Source organism: Drosophila gunungcola (genome assembly GCF_025200985.1).
Source record: "Drosophila gunungcola strain Sukarami chromosome 2R unlocalized genomic scaffold, Dgunungcola_SK_2 000012F, whole genome shotgun sequence".
NCBI classification, from domain to species: Eukaryota; Metazoa; Arthropoda; class Insecta; order Diptera; family Drosophilidae; genus Drosophila; species Drosophila gunungcola.
Window position 1 is genome coordinate 2023565 of NW_026453170.1, and position 23478 is coordinate 2047042.

A 23478-nucleotide genomic window follows, 5' to 3' on the forward strand; every position below is an offset into this window, starting at 1 on the left:
TAAACAGAATGGTTTTGGAAAACTTGTTTTTAAGCTATAATGTTTGCTTGGTAGTTTTGTCACAATAGGTGTCAAATTAAAAATCTTAACAATTTTCGTGGTAAAGTGCGTTAGAATAAAAATAAATTATATGGAATGCACATACGAATTCCAACCAATTCTCAATTTAAGCTATTTCTGCGTTGTTCCCTATTAGCGATTAGCAAGTATTTAAATAAATTAGATTGTCTGTCGATATTTAAGCATCAATGACATTATCTAATATATTTTAACAGTGACCCTTAATCAAGAAAGATCTGTTGTACCCACAAATATATTTTTTTCCTTTTTAAGTGCCTTATGCTGTTGAAGTCAGATGTTGAATAAATTGAATATATCTGTATTAAATTAAGTCTCAAGCGGTCACACGGTCCTATCTTTTTCCAGTTTGCTCATATTAAATTTGGGGTATACCCCAGCTAGCTAGAGTAACCTTCTGCAAAATACATTAGAGCGGGTGGCACTGTTTTCCAGGCAAAAGTCAACAGAGGGGCACGGCTGCATCCATTCAGGTACTCTGGTATTCCGGTTCTGGCCAAGAGGCAAAACCCGGGGAGTCGTCATTATATATTTGTTGTCACTTGAAAAATATTTGTGCTCTGCGCTTGATTTATGCTTTAGTCGTTGTGGGAAACGGGCGAAAAACGGGTGGGAATGTAGGGGGATATAGTTGCAAATGGCAAACAATGCGCGGGCTGTGAGCGTGGAAATGGCGGATTGTCGGGAGTCAAACTGAAAACTGAAAACTGGACTCTTGCGGTCGGGATATGCAAATGTTGAACGGGCAAAAAGTTAATAGAATCGGCTGCCAGGACCACAGAACCATCCTATGCAGGTGTAGCTATCTACCTATATTCCCCATTGACTCCGGCTCAAATATAACCAGCTGGGAGGTGGGAATGTAGTTGGAAAATGGGTAAAAGTAGGGATGCTTTTCCTGTTCTGTTCTGTCTGTTCTGTCACTGGCAGTCGAATGTTTGCATAACGCAACAAAGGCCAAAACAAAAGCTGCCACAAAAAGGGTTCAACATAAATATTTTCACCCGGAATGAGCCAAAAGAAAATCGCATTGATGGCAAACACGCACACAAAAGGCAAAAAGGGAAAAGGTTTCTGTGCCGAATTAACAATTCAATTTAAACGGACCGGGGGAAAACCGCTTGACATCTATTTTCCAGCGTGGACGTGGACGTGGATGTGGATGTGGATGTGGGTACGGAGGTGGGGCTGGGTGTACTTTGACACAGAACTGAAGCCATGGGACGGGTTCAAAGGTTGACGCACACACTTGGCAATGACAATCGTTTGTTTTGCTGTCAATTGTTGCTGTCACTCCCGTCGCTGTCGCTTCTGCTTTCGCTGTTGACTTTGGACACACAATTTAATAAAGGCTTAAAGTTGCTTGCCCTTGCAGCAGAACGAGAAAAATGAAATGAAAGGAAAATATATAGAACGGATAACGGGAGAGGAGCTCAAAACTTTTGCCATTTGCCAGGCCAAAAACTTTACCGTCAATCGTTGTTGCTGCTTTTGTTCCTGTTATTTTTATTTTTGTTGTCGCAGGTGCTCTGTTCCGCCCACCAGTCGCCCAACTGCCACGCCCACATTGCGTGCAACGAAACTCTTTGACATTGTCATAGTCTGTCCTTTTCTGCGGCGGAGTTTCATGTCCTTGCCAAGCGTGTCCTGCCCCAAAGACGCCCGAGTTTCGGTCCTTCGCCTTTCCCGTTCCTTGGGGAGGGAAAGCTTTATTAAATTTTCGCTAGCTTATAATTCAAACTGTAAGCAGACAGCACAAATAAAAGGGAAATACGGGGCGTGGCTAAGGGGTCTGGGAACGGGGGTTTGTCTGTTGGCTAGTAGTTACCTTTGTTCTGGCTAATGCTTATTCCTTGGCGACATTGCCGCGCACAAAGAGAAAATATCTTGAGTATCAATAAAGGAATTGCGGAAATAAAAATTGGTTTTATTTATACAAACGTAACCAACATTATTTTAGGAATACTTGCGAAATGCTCAGCAGGCAACGTTTACAAAAAATTTTTAGAGTTAATTTGCAGTAATAAAAAATATATTCTTTTATATAAAACTCTATAAAAAGAAAGCTTGAATTTTTTCACAAATACAAGATGCAAACAGTTGAGGAAATGTTTAGATTATTGTTTTTGCTTTTTAATGCCAAACAATCGATCAAAAAAGCGCATTTCCAAAAATAATTGGTTTTTTGATTCATAACAAAATTAATTGAAAATTAACAAATAACCTAGCTATTTGATCGAAACATATATTGCCTCTGCGCCGAAATGCATAATTACCTATGCAAAAGAAAATTTAGAAAAAAATTTAGAAAAAAATAGGGAGACAAAATTTATCAAATTTGAGTTGGCTTTTCTAATTTGCATATGCTGTTGTTCTTAAAATATATTTTTTTTAAAAAACAAAAAAAATCTTTTTATTAGATGTGTTTTTTTCTCACTGTTCTGAGTGTGCTTTTTGTTTTTGGCCGTCTGGATTCCCCGTGGTGCAGACGTCACCATCATTTTGTTTGCGTATTTAGATTTTAATTTGCGATAGAAACTTCTTAATAGGATTTCACTGTCTCGCTGCTTTCACTTTTGCCCCGCTTTCCTTGGATTTGTCATGGACTTTCCTCCCTCTCCCACTTTCTTGCACACACATGCTGACACATTAGCAGACATGGAAAATATTGTTTCGACATTCGCATTAGGTTGTCAGCTGGCGTGAAGCGAACTCCTTTCCGCCTGCTAATGAAGCTCGAATTTGGCAGCAAACATTTTTGTGCCTATTTAAGTGGACGAAGGAAAATGGGAAAAGTGATAAGGAGTGGCCGTAATATGGAGCAAGAGAAGAGGGTCTATGCTACTAAGGGCATTTAGACCATCCTTGGGCTTTTTTTAATTGTTTGACCTGACTTTCCCGCACCGGCTTTTCACCTTTTCTCTTCCTTTGTCCTCTTGTGGGCATCGCGGTTTTTCGCTGACGTCGCTGCTGCTGTTTCCTCACCCAGGTTAACTGTCTCCCTTGTCGTTCCTCGCCCTGCAGCTCCTACACATTTTTCTCATCTGTTGGATGCGTGGGCAGCTGCTGAATTATGTAATAAGCGTAATTGGCTTTGTCTGTCAGAAACAAGGGGGCAGATAATTTCTGTTTTAATTTATGGTGACTTTGATAAGCGGCAAATGCTTGTAAGTGACATAAATTACCCAAGACAATGCCTCAAGATGAATCTGTAACTTCCAACGCTTCCATGAAAAAATCATGAATAAGTAAATTTATCCTGTCTAGACGGGAGGGGAGAGAGATAAAGAACCAATATCGATTTCATTCATTAGGTAATTGCTTTGCTCGGCCCAAGTCATACATTTATTCAGGGACCCACGAAATAATCGACTCGAAACGAAATGATGAAAAAACCCAACAAACCGTACTCTGTTTAGTCCCTTTTTTCCGAACTTGAATCCACGTTAAACTCAATTAAGTTTTATTTAAGGGGTGGGCTTTAATGGGACATGTGGAGATATTTAGCGATATCGAGAGGAGTGGCCTGGGAAAGTGTACAACTTGTGGCATACGGTACGTCTAGTATACGCCATGTTGGCCGGGCCATAATGCTCTGACAAATACTTAGGGCAAACACGATAAACGTTTTAAGTCATCGAATCAAGTTGTTGCTGGGATAAAAAAATAGGTAAACTATTGCTATAAATTCGCTTAGTCGCTGCTGACAGCCAGACATGCAATTTGGAACGGATTTCCCGCCCACTCTGAACTCCCGGCTCATATTTATAATCAGAAGAGGGGTGTGGGGTGGGCAGATCCTGTGGGCAGGTCCTGAAGTCTGACATGAGACCAGCTGGCAACTGCTTCCGTCACTCAAGTGTGCTGGATTCGGAGCATGAAAGTGGCTCCCAAGTACGGCTCCATCTGCATCGCATGATGATCATTTACTTGATGATGCTGCTGTGGCTGATGAGCACTCTGTACTACTGGCTCTTCTCCACTCAAGGGAGTTTTGCATGTCCGGCTGTAGTCAGTCAACCAAGAAATGTCTTGGCTCATATGAGTGCTCGAGACTGTGGTGTTTAAAAAACTCAAGTTAGATCTTAAAGTTCTTTGGCTGATTAATTTGGTGAGCAGACTTAAATTTAAACGTTTTTGGGTAGGAATTGTGACATCTTGTTGCATAGAAATTAAAGTAAAAATATTTTTGATTTTATGTAGTATGTTTATACCCTTTCGCAGGGTATTATAGGACGACTATAGCATATAGCTCCCACGGGAGCTAGCTCTTCGAGATTTAGAAATGGTTTAATATTTCAGAATTACGGTTTAAATTTCATTTAAATCGGACGACAATATCATATTTATATATTAAAAAAAATAAATTAAGAAAAATTAAACTTTGTTTTTTTTAATTTTTTTACAAAATTAATTTTGGACATAGTAATAATTTGATAGTTCAGAATCAGGTTATCAATTTTATTCAAATCGGAAAACGATAACATAGCTTCGATGTTTTTAAACTTATACGCAAATAAATCATAATTTTAATGTTTTCAAGAATGTTTAATTTTTGCAATAGCTGGAAGGGTATATGAACTTCGGCTGGCCGAAGTTAGCTTACTTCTATTTCTTTTTATTTTTTTAGAGTTCGCTTGGAAATAGTAACAATTTGAGAGTTCAGATTTACGATTCTAATTGTATTCAAACCGGAAAACGACATCATATAGCTGCCATAGAAACGGTCGAATAACTGAGCTGAAAATCATCATAGCTTCTATGTCTTTAAAAATATACGCATATAAATCCAAATTTAAGTGTTTTCAAGAATATTTAATTTTTACAATAGCTGCAAGGGTATATAAACTGTCTGTTTTTTTTTAGAGAAACCATTGGGCAATACTGTTGCATGTTGTGAGCTGCATCAAAAGTGTAGTCTACGTTTCAGCCAGCCGCGTTGACAAGGGCCAGATCGGGCATTTTGGCCATTACTAATAATGGGCGTGGATTGTGTCAGTGGCTCTCTTCCGCCCTCGCTTCATTTCCCCTTCTCTGGCGGCGATGAAAGTATGTCAAGATTTACGCGCATCGTTAAAGCAATGAACAACAACGGCAGCCCTTAAAAGGAGGCACGAAAGAAATGAAAGAAAGTTGTTTGCCGCGCGGAACGTACGTGTGGCATGTGTGTGGGTGAGTGGCAGTGTGTGGGAGGGCGTGCCACACGCAAGCGAACTTCCAAGTGGAATCTCCCTGCTCTTCAGCACTAACGACACGTCAGTCAAAGTCAACACACACTTCAATTTCAGCTGCTGCGGGGGATGAGCCAAAAATTTAACACTGTCACTTTTTTCAACAACACACAGGCACACCAAAAAAAAATGTGTAGCAATAAATGCGCTGTCATATGTGTCGGGCATTGCAACAGACTGCGAAAAGTGTAGGGGATCCAAAATTTTTTTGTGCTCTTGCATATTTACTTTTCAACTTTGTCACATGCCACAGACATTCTGATTTGCAACCTCTCTCCACCCGCCAAATGAATGTGTCGAACAGCAGCTAACCAAATGTTTTATTAACAGTGCCCTGCAGCCCTGTAGTCCCCATTTTTCTCCTTTTTCTTCCACATCCTTTTTGTCTGAGCTGCAGATTGCTATACTCTTTCAAAGAGTATTACAATTTTATCAATGGTTTTATTGAAAAAATATTGGACTTTTTGGAATAAGTTCACTGCTGAAAGCTGCTGTCATTTAATACAAAAATACAATAATTAAAAGTTTTTGTCAGTTCTATTTAAAGGAAATATCACATACAACAACAGAGAAAGGAAGCAAACTTCGGCAAGCCAAAGTTCATATACCCTTGCAGCTATTAAATATTCTTTATTTTTCCGAATGTTTCCTATGGGAGCTATATGCTATAGTCGTCCGATTTTGATGAAATTTAAACCGTAATTCTGAAATATTTACCCACTACTATATGTCGAGGGATAAAAAAAATTAAAAAACAGCAAAGTTATCATTTTTTTTCCTTTATTTTTCCGATTGTTCCTATGGGAGCTATATGCTATAGTCGTCTGATATGGCTCGTTCCGACTTATATACTACCTGCAATAGAAAGACAACTTTTGGGAAAGTTTCATGCAGATAGCTTTAAAACTGAGAGACTAGTTTGCGTAAAAACGGACGGACGGACAGACAGACGGACATGGCTAGACTCGCCTAGTGATGCTGATCAAGAATATATATACTTTATAGGGTCGGAAATGTCTCCTTCACTGCGTTGCAAGGGTATAAAAAGAGCATTTGAAATAAATCCCACATTCAAAGTCAACTAAGTGTTATTTTGAAAAAATTAAAAAATATTTAGTTATTTGTTAAAATAGTAGTTTGTTTATAAAAAATTGTATTCAGTTTTGAATAAATAAATATATATATATAAATATAAAAAAATTAATATAGCAATACCCTGAAACTATAGTTGTGACAAGTAGTATTTATTCCTGAAAGGGTATTCCGAGGTACGGTCCGAGAAAGTAACCACCGTTTTGTTTTTTCATTTGATATTTGCGCATTTCCGCATTGCTGACATGTCTGACATGCCAAGCGGACTAACACAAACACAACTAAGGAGTGCAGCTGCCACGCCCAACTGGAGCTCTGCCCTGGGGTAATTAAAAGTGCTTGCAGCTGCTATGTTTTTCTCATTTCGCCAGCCCAACTCCTTCGGGCAGTTAAACTGTTCCGGCAGAATAAATTCGCTTTTGTTTTTGGCTCCACGTTTAATATATTTCACTTTATTCTACCCATTTTCATCCAGCCCATATCAAATAATAATGCCCCAGACTACTGAGGTCATTACGTATACGCAGAGTAGGGAACTAAGCTAATTTTCTAGATGCTAGCATCCAGCTGAACGTTGGCCGGTCCCCAAGTGTCCGAAGGTTTGCAGGCGGCACGTACTTTCTAAAAGGGGAATATTTCAGAGAAACACGTGGAAAATCGGTGGAAAGAGGCCAACTTACCTGCAAGAAGTTTCCAGGCTGGCGACGCTGCTTATAGATGGCATAGAAGGCCCAGGCCGGCAGTTGAATCAGCCCCAAGGCCGCCAGGAAAAAGCCAAACACTGTATGCGGAAAAAGAGCAGGACAAACCTTTAACAAAAGCCAATGACGAGTATCTATGGTCTTACCATGAGCTAAGGTGGGATAGCCCACACCCTTGTACTCCAGAGCGGACATGTCGAGCAGCATGTAGATGAGTACGGCGGTCATCAAACCAGGCGTGATGAAACGCCAGCACAGACGCCAATACCAACCGGTTTCAATGCCCATCATGAACTTGATGTCCGCGCAAAAGCGATTAACACCTTCAAATTTAAAAATACAAATTTTTCATTGGGAAAAAAAAGATAATAGCCTCAGCTGGAATTTATCGTTTTCCAGAAAAAAATTGGGAACTTTATCTTAGTTACAAAGTACCCACCATAAATCCAAGCAACTGCCACCAGCTCGCCAATGGCCAGGATTAGGGCGGTGAAGGAGACTCCGTAGAAATCCACTAGATTCAGGACAAACTGACCGCCCGGGGTCATGTAAACAATGCTCACCGAAAAGCCCATTACGGCTAGACCAGTGGCCAACTTCCAAATGGGCGGCGAGCGCAGCCCGAGCTGATCCCTAACGACACGCAGGATGCAGGAGCCCATGCCCACCGTGCTGCCAATGCCTAGGACGAAGAGCATGAGGAAGAAAAGGACCGCGAACATCTTTAGGTAGTTGTGCTTTAGGGCGCCCACGGCGCTGTGCGTTCGCGATACCTTACCTGTGGCACATACTCGAACCTGGCAATGGCCTCCGGGTACGAGATGAAGGCCAATCCGGCGCCGCCCTTCACCACGCTGCCGATGTCCGAGACCCCAGTCTCACGGGCCAGATTGCCCAGAATCCCGAAGGTGATGCAGCCCGCGATAATGGACGAGCAGGAGTCCATGGTGGTGATGATTACAATGTCGCTGGGGGAGAGTTATTTAAACGAAAAATTAGTTTTTAAACTCTTTAATAACCAGAACCCCGATGGTTTTAACTCACTTGTATACATTTCGATTAAAGTTGTTGTAGCTGGCATAGGTGATCAAAGTGCCAAAACAAATGGCCAGGGAGAAAAATACCTGTGTTACAGCAGCATACCAGACGAGTGGGTTCAGCAGCTCGCTCCACTGCGGCTTGAAGAAGTATATGATGCCATCGATGGCTCCTGGGAGGGTCACGGCCCTTAGCAACAGGATAAGCAGCACCACATAGGGAAATACGCCCAGGAAATAGGCCGCCTTGCCACTGCTCTTGATGCCGCGAATAAGGACTCCACCGATTACTAGCCAAGCCAGGGCCAAACAGGCGACCAACTGCCAATTTGGGACTCCCACTCCATTGTCAATGGTGGGCACCTCATGAAGGATCTCGCGTCTGAAATTGGAAATGACAATGGTTTCTTATAAATGTGGAATTGGCAATGTTAGTATTAGTTGATCCCCTATAGCTAAGTCAATAGAATCAGTAGAATAAGCCACCCAAATTTATTTTGTTTTATAGTTCGTTTATAATTTTATAATTTATATCAATAATAAATGAATTATTAAGTCTTTAATAAAAATCATTTAATATAGATTTTAAACTGCCGAAATATCAACTTATACAAGCCAGATTCACTGTTCTTGCTTCGATGAAATACATAGTTCTGCACTTAGATTTCAAATGTACAGTTATTTATTTTTACCAATTCTGTTTTAAGTATGCCAAGCTACTTACTTGTAAACCTTAATTAGTTTTTCTAAATTAATTTTTAATGAATTTCCGTTGTTTTCGGGGTACTCACTCAAAGTACGGCTGTGCTGGCGACATCTTTCCGCTGCCATTCCCAGCACTTCCGTCATGGCAATCACTGCCCCAGCTTTCCCAGCAGCGACTCCACGGCAACTCAGACCCAGAAGAGGCCACCAGAAATCTCAGAGTCAAGGCCATGATACTGGAGTAGTACGTAATGGAGGCGGCTGTGGCCAGGACCTGGCCCACCGCCACGCCCTTGAGCAAGGGAGCCATATCGAAGGCCTTGACCACGCCGCGACCCGTGAATTGGCCCAGGGAAATCTCCAAATAGTAGACAGGACGTCCAATTACCAGCAGGGCAATCAGATACGGAATCACAAAGGTACCGCCGCCATTCTGGAAGGCAATGTACGGAAAGCGCCAGATATTGCCCAAGCCCACGGACAAGGAGATGCAGGAAAAGAGGAACTCCAGGCCGTTGCCCCACTGCTCCGCCGGCTTTTCCGACCTTTCCGACTTGGCCGATTTTGCCGACTTGGTGGAAATTTCTAGCTTCGTCATTTCGGAGAACTGTGCACTTTGAGATGGCGCGCTTAACTAACCGCAATCGAGATACTCACACGCCTTGATACTTGCAAACTCAGACTGCCGCCAGCTACTCAGGTTCAATGCCAGGCCCACGCCACAAATTCTGTGCGGTTGTATATCTAGTTTGGGGCAGTCTGGGGCTGTAATCTCGTCAGAAATAGCTCAAAACGCATTGTGAAATTAGTCTTAATAGGCACTAATAAAAGGTGCTAAGTGAGATGCAGATGCCAGAGGCAGAAACGGAATCAGATTCAGAAACAGAGACACTGTGTAGAGATCCATTAGAGGGATCGTGTTTATTGACCGTCCTGACCGATGAATAAATTTGTACAGGGATGAGGAGAGGGTAAAGGCACCTGCTTTGGATAAGCTTCAATTAAAACCGACTACGTAAATTGAACAAAACTGTGAAATTTGAATAGCCTGCGACAAATTGTGCAACACGGAAGCCAGTTGAGCTAATCTAGAAAGATTGTGGTCCAGTTTGATAAAATGTAATTACATAAAAGCATGAATTTATATTGGCTTATCTTTTGAATCATAAACTTTTCCGCAGGGCTTTCCAAAGTTATTTCCCAAGTAAAATATATTTCCAAAGCTATACAAAGAACCTCTGATATGTCTTAAAACATTTTTCATTGACGTACTATATTACCACTAGTATCTTTCCTGCACTCGTCTGTCTGACAGCTTTGGAAAGTTTTTAATAATTTTCAAGAGTTTTCTAATTAACATCCCAGGCAGGCTGCAACTGAAGTTGCAAAGGAAGGAATTGGGCCAAGAAAATAAAGGGAATGGATGCATAGGAGGGAGGCAAGGCAGTGGGAGATAGCTGGTTAAATGCCACTGAGCCGGTTGAGTGTGCCATTACGGTGACAATTTTAAATGAGGTTTTAACAACTTTTGCAGATTTATGGCAATTAAAAGCCTTTGATAATGCTGATTGCCTCCGGCTGCTTGACTGCGTGGGCGTTGCAATTCCTGGTAATTGACTCTAATGCACATCAATGCATTTTCAACAGTTCTTATTCGTTTGCAGGGGCTTTCTGGGATTAAAAGTTTTATTGGGATTTTATCAACCCACCGTATAAGTTGTATCGAGGGTACAATAAGTAACCACCTTAGATAAGATATCTGTATAAATCTTTTTATGAAAATAGATTTCATTAATTTATAGAGCAAAAGCAAGTCGAAGTTTTACACATAAACGAATGGTGAAATAGAACCCATAAATATTTTATGTTTTATAACATTTTAACAGAATCGATTGTGAGTAAAATATTTTGGAATTTCAAAAGAAAATTAAAGTCCAAATTCGACATTTTTTTTTTTTAAATTGAAAACATTTATTTACATTTAGATAATTTTTTTACAGATATAGAAATCTAATTCCAAAATGAATTTAAAGCCTCTTATAATTGCGTACCTTTTTTGGACCCGGGGTCAAATCCCTTGCTAAGTATTTATATGCTTACCTTTTTTTTGGAAACAGAACAGAAAAACAGAGCATTTCAATTTTTTTCTGGGCTGACTTTTAAAGACTAGTTAGCAAAAGCAATTTTGTTGCTTACTTTTTTGTTTAAATTCTTTTACCGGCCTTTTTCCAAAGTTGAATGTGATACTAGTGTGGCGCAACCGGCTAATGCGTTTATGAATCCAAAGGTCTTCGGTTCAAATCCAGGTTGAGCCACCTTGGTCCGAAAAAGAAGTAAGATTGTTTTTCCCTTTCCATCATAATTTATCGTATTTCCCTTTCTTTCATTCCAATTATAGAAAACGGGTTCATGAAAAAAATTAATATAGTAAAGGGTATTTTGTAAAAATTCTTTTTTCTAAAATATAGAAAATGATTGTTATTTTAGAAAAATTTCGGACTATATTATAAAAACCTTCTTATTGTAATATAGACAAAAGCGCCCATTAATCCAAATCAAAGGCGATTTTCTAAAATCAAAGGCATATTTCTATGATTTAGAAAAACAAATTTTGAGTGCATATATAGTTGTTTTCCTACTTTAGCGTATACCCTTCTTATTGTAATATAGACAAAAGCGCCCATAAATCCAAATCAAAGGCGATTTTCTAAAATCAAAGGCATATTTCTATGATTTAGAAAAACAAATTTTGAGTGCATATATAGTTGTTTTCCTACTTTAGCGTATACCCAAATCCTGTTAAGTCAAACCCATTGAATACATACAAATTTCATGAAATATAGAATAGAAACACAGGTTGGTCATTTTAGAGTGTTTCGTTATTTAGTTGATTGTTATTGGACTCCTCGCACTTGTTTTTATGGTTTTCATACCACAAATTATCGCACATAAATTGCCATTAGCCGGGCAGAAAGCGAAAGGGTGTATAATTTCAGGTTTGTTCTCTTGGTGTTGGGTTAATTAAAGTGCAGTGCATTAGCTTGTTGTGGAAAGTGCAGCGGAAAATGCGGGAACTGCTGGAAAAGCGAACGAAGGGGGATGAGAGTGCTAACTAACTTTAATTGCAGCTGTAAAATGTTGTTACTTGCGCACGCAGATTTTGAACGAGCAGCAACAATGGCAGCGAAATGAGGCAAATAAAATTGGGGGAAAAACTTTTGCGATGCCACAAGCAGAACAAATGTGTGTGGGCACGGGGATGTGAGCATGTGTGGGTTTCAAGGATCGATAGAAGGAGGGAAACTCGAAGCTCGTTTGCAGGCCCATTAACAAGCAAAAAATGAGCGCTGCAATTAGTTTTCCCTTTCTTGTTCTGCTCCTTACTTAGCCCACTTGGTTTCCGATGGCATTCTCTTGTTTCGGCTTTTCACCTAACAAGTTTACTTTACAAATTGATTTCAACGGACTTTGCAACAACTTCCGTTCCCGCTTCACCTGCCTACGTGCTGGTAATCCACCCACACACACTCACTTGTGTGCCCTGTTTAAGTTTCGCAATTTTCCATCCAATCAATACTTTTTTGTTCTTCCGACCCTTTAATGTCACAGCCTGTCAAATGCCATTTTTTTCCTTCTTCTCCCTCGTTTGGCTGCACTATTTTTAACTACAACTTCATTGAGTTCACATTTAATTTCAAATTAATTTTTAATCAACTTCAATTGAATTAAAATGCGTTGACTGCGACAGCTCGCTAAAATTAAACTTTTACCTTGAAATGCAACTCGTTCCCCAGCGATCCGCAAAATGGAAGCCCTGCGCTTGTAGGGCTGTAAATAAATTAGCCTCATTTATTATTGAATCGAAAATGCGTTAAAATTAATTATAAATTACGTTTCATTCATTCCATTTTCGTTGCAGGTGCGACGCCAAAGCGGAAATTAACTTTCGGTGAGTAGAGAAGCTACAGAACTAAGTGCTGCAGCAATGTGTTGTGCTAGCTTATGAGGCGACTACGTGTAACTGGTTAAATGGGCGGCTTCTCTCCATCCCACGCACGACCCATTCTATCAATCTTGTTACAGGGAAAACAAAAAGTTTGCTGGAAATAGTTGCAGCACAGTTTGTATCTAAAATGTATGAAATTTGATTGGATTTTCATTTACTGAAAACATTTTTGTGACAGCCAGATAAAAAAAACAGCAACGTTTAAATACCTTTTTAAAATGTGAATTATCAAAATAGATTTGGGTAATTTTACTTTCTATCTTTAAACAACAAACTTTTTTGAAATGCAGAAATAAACTTAAAGATATCCAATGGAAAATTTAGAAAACAGATTTTATTTTAAATGTTTTAACACTATTTAAGTCATTTTTAATGTATAAATATATAATTTTATTAATAAACTATAGTAATTTGTAGATGTTCTAGAAATATTTTAATAATTATAGAATTGAAATTTATATTTAGACCTTTAGGCCTTTAATAAGTGTTAAGGATTATTTTTATGGTTAGCTCAACCCTTTTCCTCTGTGTCTAACTTGAATTTAATGGGTTTAGGGCCAGCAATCACTTCAGCTGCTGTTGCAGCTCTCCTTGTTATTTGTTTCGCTTAGCGCGTGCCTCAATTATGGCCAAGGTAACATCCACTTGAATGCATCGCACAGTAACGGCAATGGCAACTTAGTTGCCCCGGCCAAATGTCAAGGGAGGAGGTGAAAGCCGAGAGACGGGGGATCAGGCAGTCGGGGAAACTCGGTCGGGAGCCCAGGTGGAAACTCCGTCCAAGTGTTTAACCCAGTTCGCAGTTTGGCGCACAGCTCCTGATCCAGCTTTAGTGGCCGCCTTTGTTGCCATTGTTGTCGATTGCCGCTGCTTTCGGTTTGTTTCGTTGTTTGCCGCTTGTTTGTTGCTCTTGCACTTGCGGCACGTAATTGTTGCAGTGCTTGTTATTTTGCCGTGGCTGCTGGAAAAGTTATTAAAATGAAAAAGGCAAAAGCGAATCGATTATGCCGGATGCAGCAGCACGGCAGGGCGTAGAATTCTCACAATTGCGCCAACTTTGCCATACAAAACTTTTATTTCGGCACCAAAAAAAAAAAAAATCAGAAGAACCAAAAACCAGGGAGCTGAAAAGGAAGCAGAGAAGAAACTTTAAATTGACATCGAATGGCAAGACCGAAAGCTGCTGTGGCAATACCTAACAAAAGTGAAAAGTTGTCGAAAGTTTTCTTTTCCGAAAAATGATAAGCCATGCCCCCCTTTTCTATCGTATCCTCGATCCCCTCGACAAGTCACGCACGCTTTTCGATTAAGCCAAGATAGCAAAAGACAAAAGTCCAAAGGAAATGGACTACGGGGCGTATGAGTAACAAGTTTTTTCGCATGCACGGCCAGCAGTGTCTGTGGCTTTGCGAGTAATGCGAGTTTAACAACTGAATTGTTGACTGACATTTAAATTTGCCAACACAATTTGCATTTCTTTCAACTCTCCGCCTGTCACTTGTCGGGGGCTTTGTGTGTGGAATTTATGCAAATAATAAGCGTTTCCTTTCGGGTGTCTCCATTACTTGGTTGGCACGTCTAATTTCGAGCAACTTTTCGGATGCCCCATGCTCGTGTTTGAGTTGGCAAACAAATTTCAATTGCAAGTTGGGGCATTTCTTTTGCTTTCTTTGACTTTGATGTAATTTAATGTGGCATTTGGCTTGCACTTTGGCTTTGGTGTTTAGCCACATGTTCCCGTACCCTGCAGTGGCAGCAATTAAATATGAAAAGTAATTTTCATTCTTAGCCAGTGAAAAACTGGCACAGCTCAGGACTGGAAATCCATTCGTTTTGCGCTTATCTGCAGTTCGCCGTTGACAGCTAAAGAAAATGGCTTGGTAAAAGCACAACCAAATGCAATTTGCATGCCAAGAAATAATTTTATAGCTCTCTGAGTCTGCTCTTTTTGCAGAAAATAGCGAATTCAAGGAAAATGTCTTTGGCAGCTGGTAGAACGTACTTAAATTCAACTTGCCATCTTCTGGATTTAGAAGTTTCCGCCCTCAACAAGTGTCGCTTGAGCAAAGCTCGCCTGGCTCGTCCAACGAAATTCAGCAGCGTAATTGGCAGTGAAAATCTTTGGCTTGCCCACCCGGCGTATGCGCAATCTCATTGTCAATCGGCTGGGACGTGGCACACTGACAAAAATAGTGACACAGCTTGAATATTTTATGCGCATTGCCTTAATAATAATTATTTGCCGGCTTTGGCTTGGCATTTGGCCAACTGTATAAGCTGAAGCCAAGAGGGCCAATGCCTCTTGTGGCTCTGACAGCCGACAACTGACACTTGAGGCGCCCGTTAACGTCGTTTACCATATTTACGCTTTAAACGTTATTTATTTGCCGCCCCGGCTGGCAGAGGACGAAACTGCTGCCGCTGTCAGCTGCGCCACTCAACTTTGATATTGTCAAAATGTAGCACGCCCAAAGTGTTAACCAGCTGCAGAAGACCCAACACGATCTCCCTGCCGTAAGCCCAATTGGTTGTGGATGAGGAGTGTGCATAGCATTTTAGGGCAGATTTTCCCGGCTTTAGTTAAGGCCGCAATGCCACACTAAGTGGCTTTTTATCAAATGTCCTTAGTGTCCCTGCACACATACACATACGCACGCACACGTATATTTGTTTGGCTTTTGTGCCATCTACGTGCGGTGGGGCGGTGGGGCGGTGGGGGCGTGGTCAGTGGTGGCACTTAGGCATTGGTGAGCCTAAAATAACAATGATTAAATGTAATTTTAGGAAGTCCACCGCCCCCTTTCGGACCCCTCCCTCGGGAGGCAGCTCTCAAGTCTAATTACAAATGGGTTTGTTTTTACCCGGACTTCGGGCAGGGGAAACTTGGGAGGTGGCGGGTGCGTAGGAGTTGGACAATTCATGGGCCCCCCGATTGTGTGAAAGCCTGTGTGCCATCGTCAAGCGTGAAAAGTGCCGCGAGAACTTCACCAACATGTTCGCCAACAGCACCGAAAATGAAGTTGTTTGGGAGTTTGTCCGCTCGGCGCGTCGCTCCCCATGTTTGCTCTCTGTCTCAACTTGTCACGAACAAAAGCGCTTCCACGACCTCTTCCTGAAAAAGCATGCACTGGGGCAAAATTTGGTCTGTTATAACACTTTTAAGATATGCCCATTTCTTTTTATCTTTATCTTTTTTTTTTTTTAGCAAAAAATAGCAAAAGCTCAATTGGAAAATCAGAAATTTTAAATAGTTGATATTTGATATTAATTTTCTAAAGCTAATATTTTATGTCTGTACAAATTAAATAAGAAGGAACGATCAAGTCGAGTATCAAAAATCAGGTTTAACATGGGCCCATCTGCCAAAACGCAGGTTCACTACAACGAGCTAGGAGCAAGCAGGAGATCTTATTTTTAATTACAAAAACGTACGTTTCTAAAAACTTCTAAATAGTAATAATTGTTGTAAGATTCGATAGGTTATGACCGAATAACTGGCCTATAATGTATCTCAGAGTTATATGATAAACTTTCGATATTTGTGGCTTTCTAACATTTTAAAATAATTTTTGCGCTGCATACTTATGTTAAGATACAAATTTCTGACTTGAAATTTTTTTGAAGATCACGAAGGACAGACGGTCAGAAATGGCTAGATCGACTCGGCTGTTGATTCTGATCAAGAATATGTATACTTTATAGGGTCGAAAACATTTGATTCTATTTGTTACAAACTTTATTACGAATGCTATATGAGTAACCGGTAAAAAAAGAAACAATTTGGGTTTATATGTAAATTAACGACCATCCTAGATAATTTTGAGCAAGGAATTTAACTTCCCAATTTTACCAATATTTTTAAATATGTTCAGCTCACATTACTTATTGTTATCTTAGCTTATGATTAAGTTGTAAAAATAATGAAGTATTTTCTTTCTGTGCATTTGTGGGTGTAATTCAGTTGTGTGCGTTGTTTGGGTGCCGCTGCTGTGGCCTCTGATGTTGGTGCCGTGCATTGTCAACAGCAACAGCAACACCAACACCAACAAAAACAGCAGCAGCACCACCACTTGATTCAATGCACAAACAAGGTTCGTCCTGCCGGTCTTCTTTGCCATGCCATGCCACGCCCCTTCCCTCCCGGTTCTGCCCTCTCCATCCGTCAAGCGTAATTACACGCCATGTCTGTTCCATTCAGGCGCCACCTCCCCCTCGTCCCGCCCACTTCTGTTTGATGTGCGTGTTTTATTTCGAGTGCCATTTGTTTTAATTAAAATAATTTAAAGCGTTTTCAGCTTGAAAATTAAAGTTGTTCACTCGCCACAATTTTGGTCGAAACGAGATACTATGAACAGCAACCCACAGGTTCAAGAGTCGGGGTTTTGAGAAATAGTTGCTTTCGGAGTAACAAGAGATAGGGTTATCCAATTTATCCAATTAGTTCGTGACCCAGGGGAACGTGAAATAATTGCTAACCGACAGTATGAATGTCAGTGGATGAGAAAAAGCTCAACTTTAAAGTTTCAAATTAAAGGACCATGGCGTACAAAAAGAACGACAGAAGCAAAAAAACAACACCCGGAGGCTAAAAATAACTTTAAAAGTTTTGACCAAAAGAATGCTATTTAAATGTTAACATAAAATTAAATTGACAACACTGCAAGTTTAATAATCACAAACTAGAGAGAAAATAAAGTGGGGCTGATCTATGTTGATTATTTCAAAAATATATAATAATATTGGATCTATTTTAATTTTTGTTAATTTAAAAAAATGGATACAAAACGAGCCTTTAATAACAAAAGTTTAAATCGATTTTAAGCATGGTACTAAATGGTGCCATATATGAATATGCAGGACATATTGTGTACTTTTTATCCGATTTCATGCTCAAATAGAAGACAACATAATATTTATTGCATTAGTGTGTTTGTGACTCTCTTTGCATATTGCCCTGCAGCTGTACTTTATTGTCCACCTAAATTTCGTTTTGCTGATTTGTTTGCCAACGAATCGGTTTTTATTTGTGTTTTTTGCGGTAAACACAAGCGAACCTACACCTACACCAACACCTACACCTACACCCACAACCTATGCCCTAACACAGGCAATATCAAACGCAGCTAAAAGAGACACTTAACAACGGTTCCTCGGCCATTTTGTTTGTGTTACTGCCATTTTTTGTTTTGGTGGGTTGTGCGTTTGTTTGTGTACATAAATGAGAAAAACCAACGTGGCAACCATAAAACACACACACACAACCACACACATAGAGACATTCTCATGTTTGCACAATAAAATTTCAACAATATACGCGACAGGGTCTTTGTACTTGAGTAAATTGGATCTGTGCAGCGGGCCGTGAGGGGGGATGTTAAAATTAAATAAATATTTGCCTTAAAGCCCGCTGCTGCGGCTTACAAACCGAAACAAGACACCCACACAGCGGTATTTAAAGCAGCCAACCACAACAAAAACAGAAACCAGGCCGAAACAAAAGTCTCGAGTCTCAGAAATCTTTGCGAAAGTATTTCCACTTGGCAAAACTGCAGACGTTGGGGGTAAGTGGTTTTTTCCCTGCCCCAAAGGGTTCATTCATGAGCTATAGAATTCTGAATCGGGGGATTTTGCGACTACAGCTGTCCACGCACAATGGGTGTGGAATTCTCCTTCCCAGAAATTTACTCATTTTTTATTATTGCACAGTTTATTTCATAATAATAATATTTTTGTGGTCGTAGTTAAACCAAATTATGAGAGTCTGCAAGGAAGCTTTCTAAATTAATGACTAGGATTATATGGTTTTCAAAAATGGGATGAATATTTAATAACTGCAATATTGACACTCTATATAACAATTAATAATTTAATTATCATGTTTTTTTATTAAGCCATTTCTATTATACACTCTCTTATATAAAGAATTAGAGTTGTATTGCCTTGTTCTTTAATAAGTTTTAAATAATTAATTGAAAACATTTCACTCCGCAGATAAGGTAACTTTATTTTATTTTTTATAATATGTGCTTTTAAATTTACGTTAATTCTTATATTAATAAAAGCAATAAATGTTGTACATGTATACAGCTTTTTTATATGAAAAAACGGAAAAAGAAAACAATGTTAATGACTATAACTTCATAATTAATCAACACATTGCAGTTATGACTAACAATGAGTATTGTTTGGAATATTCCTGTGTTTCATTTAAAGAAAGGTGATTAAAAAGTCCCCCACAACAGCTGTTTTCAAATAATAGTCAATTTTTAGGGCGCAGAGCCAGCTTATAAAAGCTTCGGGTTAAGCAAGAGTTAACTCATTTTAAAATATGAAAATTTACATAATATTGCTGGTGATATCGCTGTCCGCCCTTTCCGAGGCTGCGGGGCGTGGTCGGAGTCACAGTGTGACTTGGGGAGTCAGAACCTACAGGGACATGCACTTACGGCGGGAGATCATAACGGAAAAGTCCAAGTTCCTGCGCGTGGTCACAAGGGACTATGTGTTTAATCAAAAAGTTGGTTATCCCTTTAACTAGTTATTCTCTCTAACAAGTTTTCCTTTTTTTTTTTTGTAGAAACTACCGCGCACCATCACACAGATAGTGATTACGGATCAAGTTAGGGACGGAAATGGGGGCTATGCATACTTAACTGCTGGTGGACCGCAAAGCACTTTCGCTAAAATCCATTTGAAGAGTCAACGCAACGAAGGTTTTAGCTTCATCATCGACATCTACGGCATTTAATCAGAAATTTTCCTGCTTTTAATGATATTCCACTCCATGCTACGCTTCCTACAGATAGCTTGATTATTTAATGGCCAGCACATATTTACATACTGAATATATATCCGAAAGCGCACTTATGTTTCTGTATTTATATGGGCATACAATTGACACAGGCCAAATGAACTGCAGCTAATTTACAGTTGGCGAACGATACATATAGGGCTACTGATTGATCTGCGGTTGGAGCGATTAAATTTTGGTTTTGTTGGGGAGGCGATTTTGAATTTAATACTGCTTTTATTCATGACATACAACGTTGAATAAGTGAGGATAAACCAATGCGGAAACCTCTGCTTATTAACTGCAGGTTGACGAAAAGAATTTAACATTTTATTCAATCACTATTTTGTTTTTATTAATTCTCTTATTTCCACTCAATATTTATAACCATTATGCTCAGTTATTGGCTAATACATCAAAATAAAAAATAAAGTCAAAACCTTTTTTGTATTGCTTTCCGGATTGGCAAAGAGCCAATTTTGAAGGTTATACGCAAAGTAAGTGGTGAGTTGTGTGAGGGCAGTTTTCACCACTCGTAATTACCCAACCATTTCGACTAACGAGGCAAGTGCAATTTTCGGTTGGGCAAATGGGGAAAATATAACCCGCAAAAGCCTGTGAAACCCTTGGTAGGCATTCAGGCATCCAGGCCCTTTGCCATTTAGCAAATGTCAGGCACTTAGCCTCGCAACACCCCTTAAACCACCAGAAAGCCCTAAAAACCACCTCCTAACCACCCGTCTTCGATGCGATGCCATCACCCAGTGTGAAAGTCAAACAAATCCAATCAATGTTACTCAGACACATGTGCATATATATATACAAATAAATATATATATTTATATATATATATATATATATATATATATATCTATGGCCGTACGTATGCCTGCATATATGCAAATTAGCTGGGGTTATAAAATGTAATGTATTGGCTGTATCCCTCGGCTACGGGAAATCAACCATTGATGCGTGTGATGCGGGGAAGTGAGGATACCATCAATCGCAACGAATTAAAATTTTATTATGCCATATTCCCCAAACGAGCGGAGAAGGTCGTCGGCGCTCCTATCTTTTATGGTTTTCGATTGTAAATGGACAAAAGTCTCCCAAGCAGCTGGGCAAATGTGGGTTAACAGGTCCAAGGACCTTTCCTCTTGGCCCCAAAGGTGCAACGAGTTGCAGTAGTGGCATTTCTGATTGACGGACATTTTGCATACGAGAAGGCCTTTGGGCGGGATGAGGATCTCACGCAGCACCCTTCGGCGACCTCAAACGCCAGTCAATGCCAGAGCAGCAAGCTTTAGCAATATACCACCCAGGTGAGCCAGGTGAGCTGCCATTCCAGAAAGCAGTGGAGCAAACCGAAAGCCATACATTATGCAGGTTGTTTGTTATCGTTCGATAAAGTGTAAATTATGGGAATGTTGCCAGGCAGCCAGGTCAGGTCCCACCTGACCATGCCCATCTGCCCACCTGCCCAACTTTTGCCATATAATTTGTGATATCTGTAATGTGTGTCTTTGGTGCGTAGTGTGCTCAGTGGTCTTGAAGTTTGCATTGTTAATCGAACAAACGGCATTTGCATACTCGCATTTGAGTAATTTATGCTGAGCTCTGGAATGCTTTTTAATTGCCCGCCCAGATGTTCGATATTCAGGGGCTGTCACAGGCCATAGGCCATGGGAAACTGAGTGGAAACATCACAAGGACTGTCAATCGCAACTGGAGGGTCTTATGCAGATTTCCGTTTGACTTTGTCGCACACAAAGCAATATGTTGACCTCAGTTTCGCTGCTCACTGCTGTCACAGTCACTTCCTTGTCTTCTATGGCAACAAAAGACGTTTCATCGCCTCGTCTCGTTCATTTCACAGCCAATTTTGTGCATTTTTTTCTGTCCTCTTCCAGCTGGATCCTTGGATTTTTTCACCACTCATGTCCCTGCTGCCATTTTGGCCCTTTGTCCTGCGTGGAAAGAAAGTGTGAAAGCAGCAGGCGAACGGATTTCTGTTCTTGTTTCACCAGGGACTTTTGTTTTTCAATTGCCATTTGCCATATTTGCAGCAATTGTTTTCGTTTTCTCCAGCAGTGAATGCGATTGCAGCAAGTGAATGTTGTTGTATGGCACTGTTTACAGTCTGCACTGAGGAAAACGTTATTCAAGCCATACAAATAATGTTAAACAAGAAAGGGATGTTCTTTAAAATGTCTAAATTTCGATTTATACGCGTATATTTTTAAAAACATTGAAGCTATGATGATTTTAAGCCGAAATTCTGAAATATATACCCATTAATATTTGTCAAAGATTAAAAAAAAAATTAAAAAACTGCAAAGTTATAATATTTGTCGATCCGGCTCGTTCCGACTTATAAACTACCTGGAATTGGAAGACTACTTTCGGGAAAATTGCGTGCAGATAGCGTAGAAACAGACGGTTATGGCTAGATCGACTCTTCTTGTGATGCTGGTCAAGAATATATAAACTTTATAGGTTCAAAAACGTGTCCTTTAATGCGTTGCAAAATTCTGACTAAAAATACTGACTGAATTTTGAAAAAATTCTCGTCTTAATTTTTAATTCATATACCTGATGCATTTGAAATGTCATTCAACCAAATTAATTTTGAATAAGCATTAAAATACTGTTTGATTTCAAGTTAGTTGGGTCAAAAAAGGTTTTTTGAGGTGTATATCGGTTTATATTATATCAAAACCATTGCGTCTCGACTTCTAAAACTTCTGAGTACATATTTCTCTCAGTACTTACACTGAATTTCCGGCTTAAGTTTGACTAGACCAGTGCAACAGACTTAAGCTACGGTTATGGCGCCTCCGGCTTGTCCTATCAGCTGAGAAAGCAAGGAGCGGAGCAGCACAAATGGGATAGGATAGAAGCTTGTTATGTGCAGTCGCTCGTTGGAAACACACACTCAGTCGCACGCACTTGTTAGTTTCCTTTGGTTGCCTCCATTTCTTATGCTTATCAAGCAAAGCTTTTCCAACGTGCTTACAAACGAGCAAAAACAGCAGGAAAAAACAAAGGATAGAAAGCGGTGGGCGGCGAGGCAGAAGTTGATTGCCCGGAGATGTTTTTCCGGCGTGCAGTTTCCACACTGTCGATGCCTAAACGGACTAGCCTTGCGATTCCGTCACCGTTAAACCTTTCTCATCTTTGTACTAAGTAATAGAAGACAATCTTGCTCTAAAGAAATTAACTTCACATTGGTTAATTCTTCTTAATATGTTGACAAGTTTTTTTTTTTTTATCATAAACCAGAATATATGTAAGCAATTAACTCTGAGGTAGGGTCTTTCCTTGCCAGCTGCTTTCCACTTAATGCCATATAAGTAAACCATTGTAAAATTACAAAAAACGAAACAATTACTCGGGCACATCCATATGGATAAAGCTTTAAGCTATGATTCGGTGCTCTGTGGCGATCGTAATGTTCTTGACTTACAATTTCTCTTAAGGTATACATTAATTTCATTCTCTTTTTCTTCAAGTCGATTTAGAGAAAGCTTTCGAAAATGTTCCACAAGCTGTTAAGCGATATAAAAACCTTGAAAAATCAATCGAGAATATCATTAACAGCAGAATACTTGTATGTTACGTATTATTTGTTACTCTGTTTGCATAATGGGCTCTGTCGCTATAACCGAATATTATGAAATGTTTCAGTCGGGGTTTTTTCCTATAGCAACACAGTACTTTTCTTTTCAGAATTGTTTGAGCATGGCAAAAACAACACCTGCCTGACAACCTATGAACTGCGTTACAGTGACGCACCTGCTTCACACAATCTTTGGGATCATTAGCGTACACCTTTCAA

The 23478-nt window shown here is 39.9% G+C and overlaps 3 protein-coding genes and 1 long non-coding RNA gene across 7 annotated transcripts in view; 2 read left to right on the top strand and 2 right to left on the bottom strand.

Moving 5' to 3' along the window:
- Positions 1 to 23478, top strand: part of LOC128255723 (uncharacterized) — a 43244-nt gene that overhangs the window by 4572 nt on the left and 15194 nt on the right. Inside the window, exon 3 of the mRNA XM_052985423.1 lies at positions 12764 to 12793. The gene's annotated coding sequence lies outside the window, so the exon portion shown is untranslated. The remainder of the gene's footprint in view (positions 1 to 12763; positions 12794 to 23478) is intronic.
- On the bottom strand, positions 6819 to 10478 carry LOC128255725 (sodium-dependent nutrient amino acid transporter 1). Of its 2 annotated transcripts, XM_052985426.1 has the most exons (7): positions 8931 to 10196; positions 8147 to 8521; positions 7881 to 8070; positions 7542 to 7824; positions 7249 to 7425; positions 7082 to 7182; positions 6819 to 7022 (listed from the first exon to the last, which is right to left on the bottom strand). In XM_052985426.1, exons 1-7 carry the CDS (start codon positions 9440 to 9442, stop codon positions 6951 to 6953), a joined length of 1710 nt encoding a protein of 569 aa, XP_052841386.1. In that variant the 5' UTR covers positions 9443 to 10196; the 3' UTR covers positions 6819 to 6950. The 2 variants fall into 2 exon arrangements, with proteins under 2 accessions (XP_052841386.1, XP_052841388.1); XM_052985428.1 differs by lacking the exons at positions 6819 to 7022; positions 7082 to 7182; positions 7249 to 7425 and having other exon boundaries at positions 7548 to 7784; positions 8931 to 10478.
- LOC128255738 (uncharacterized) lies at positions 10898 to 22960 on the bottom strand. Of its 3 annotated transcripts, XR_008267683.1 has the most exons (4): positions 22413 to 22960; positions 12737 to 12972; positions 12615 to 12672; positions 10898 to 11224 (listed from the first exon to the last, which is right to left on the bottom strand). It is a non-coding gene; the product is annotated as an uncharacterized LOC128255738 (long non-coding RNA). The 3 variants fall into 3 exon arrangements; XR_008267682.1 differs by lacking the exon at positions 10898 to 11224 and having other exon boundaries at positions 11670 to 12672; positions 12737 to 12944; XR_008267681.1 differs by lacking the exon at positions 10898 to 11224 and having other exon boundaries at positions 11670 to 12672.
- On the top strand, positions 19160 to 19713 carry LOC128255736 (probable salivary secreted peptide). The gene is made up of 2 exons (XM_052985458.1): positions 19160 to 19367; positions 19428 to 19713. Exons 1-2 carry the CDS (start codon positions 19179 to 19181, stop codon positions 19596 to 19598), a joined length of 360 nt encoding a protein of 119 aa, XP_052841418.1. The 5' UTR covers positions 19160 to 19178; the 3' UTR covers positions 19599 to 19713.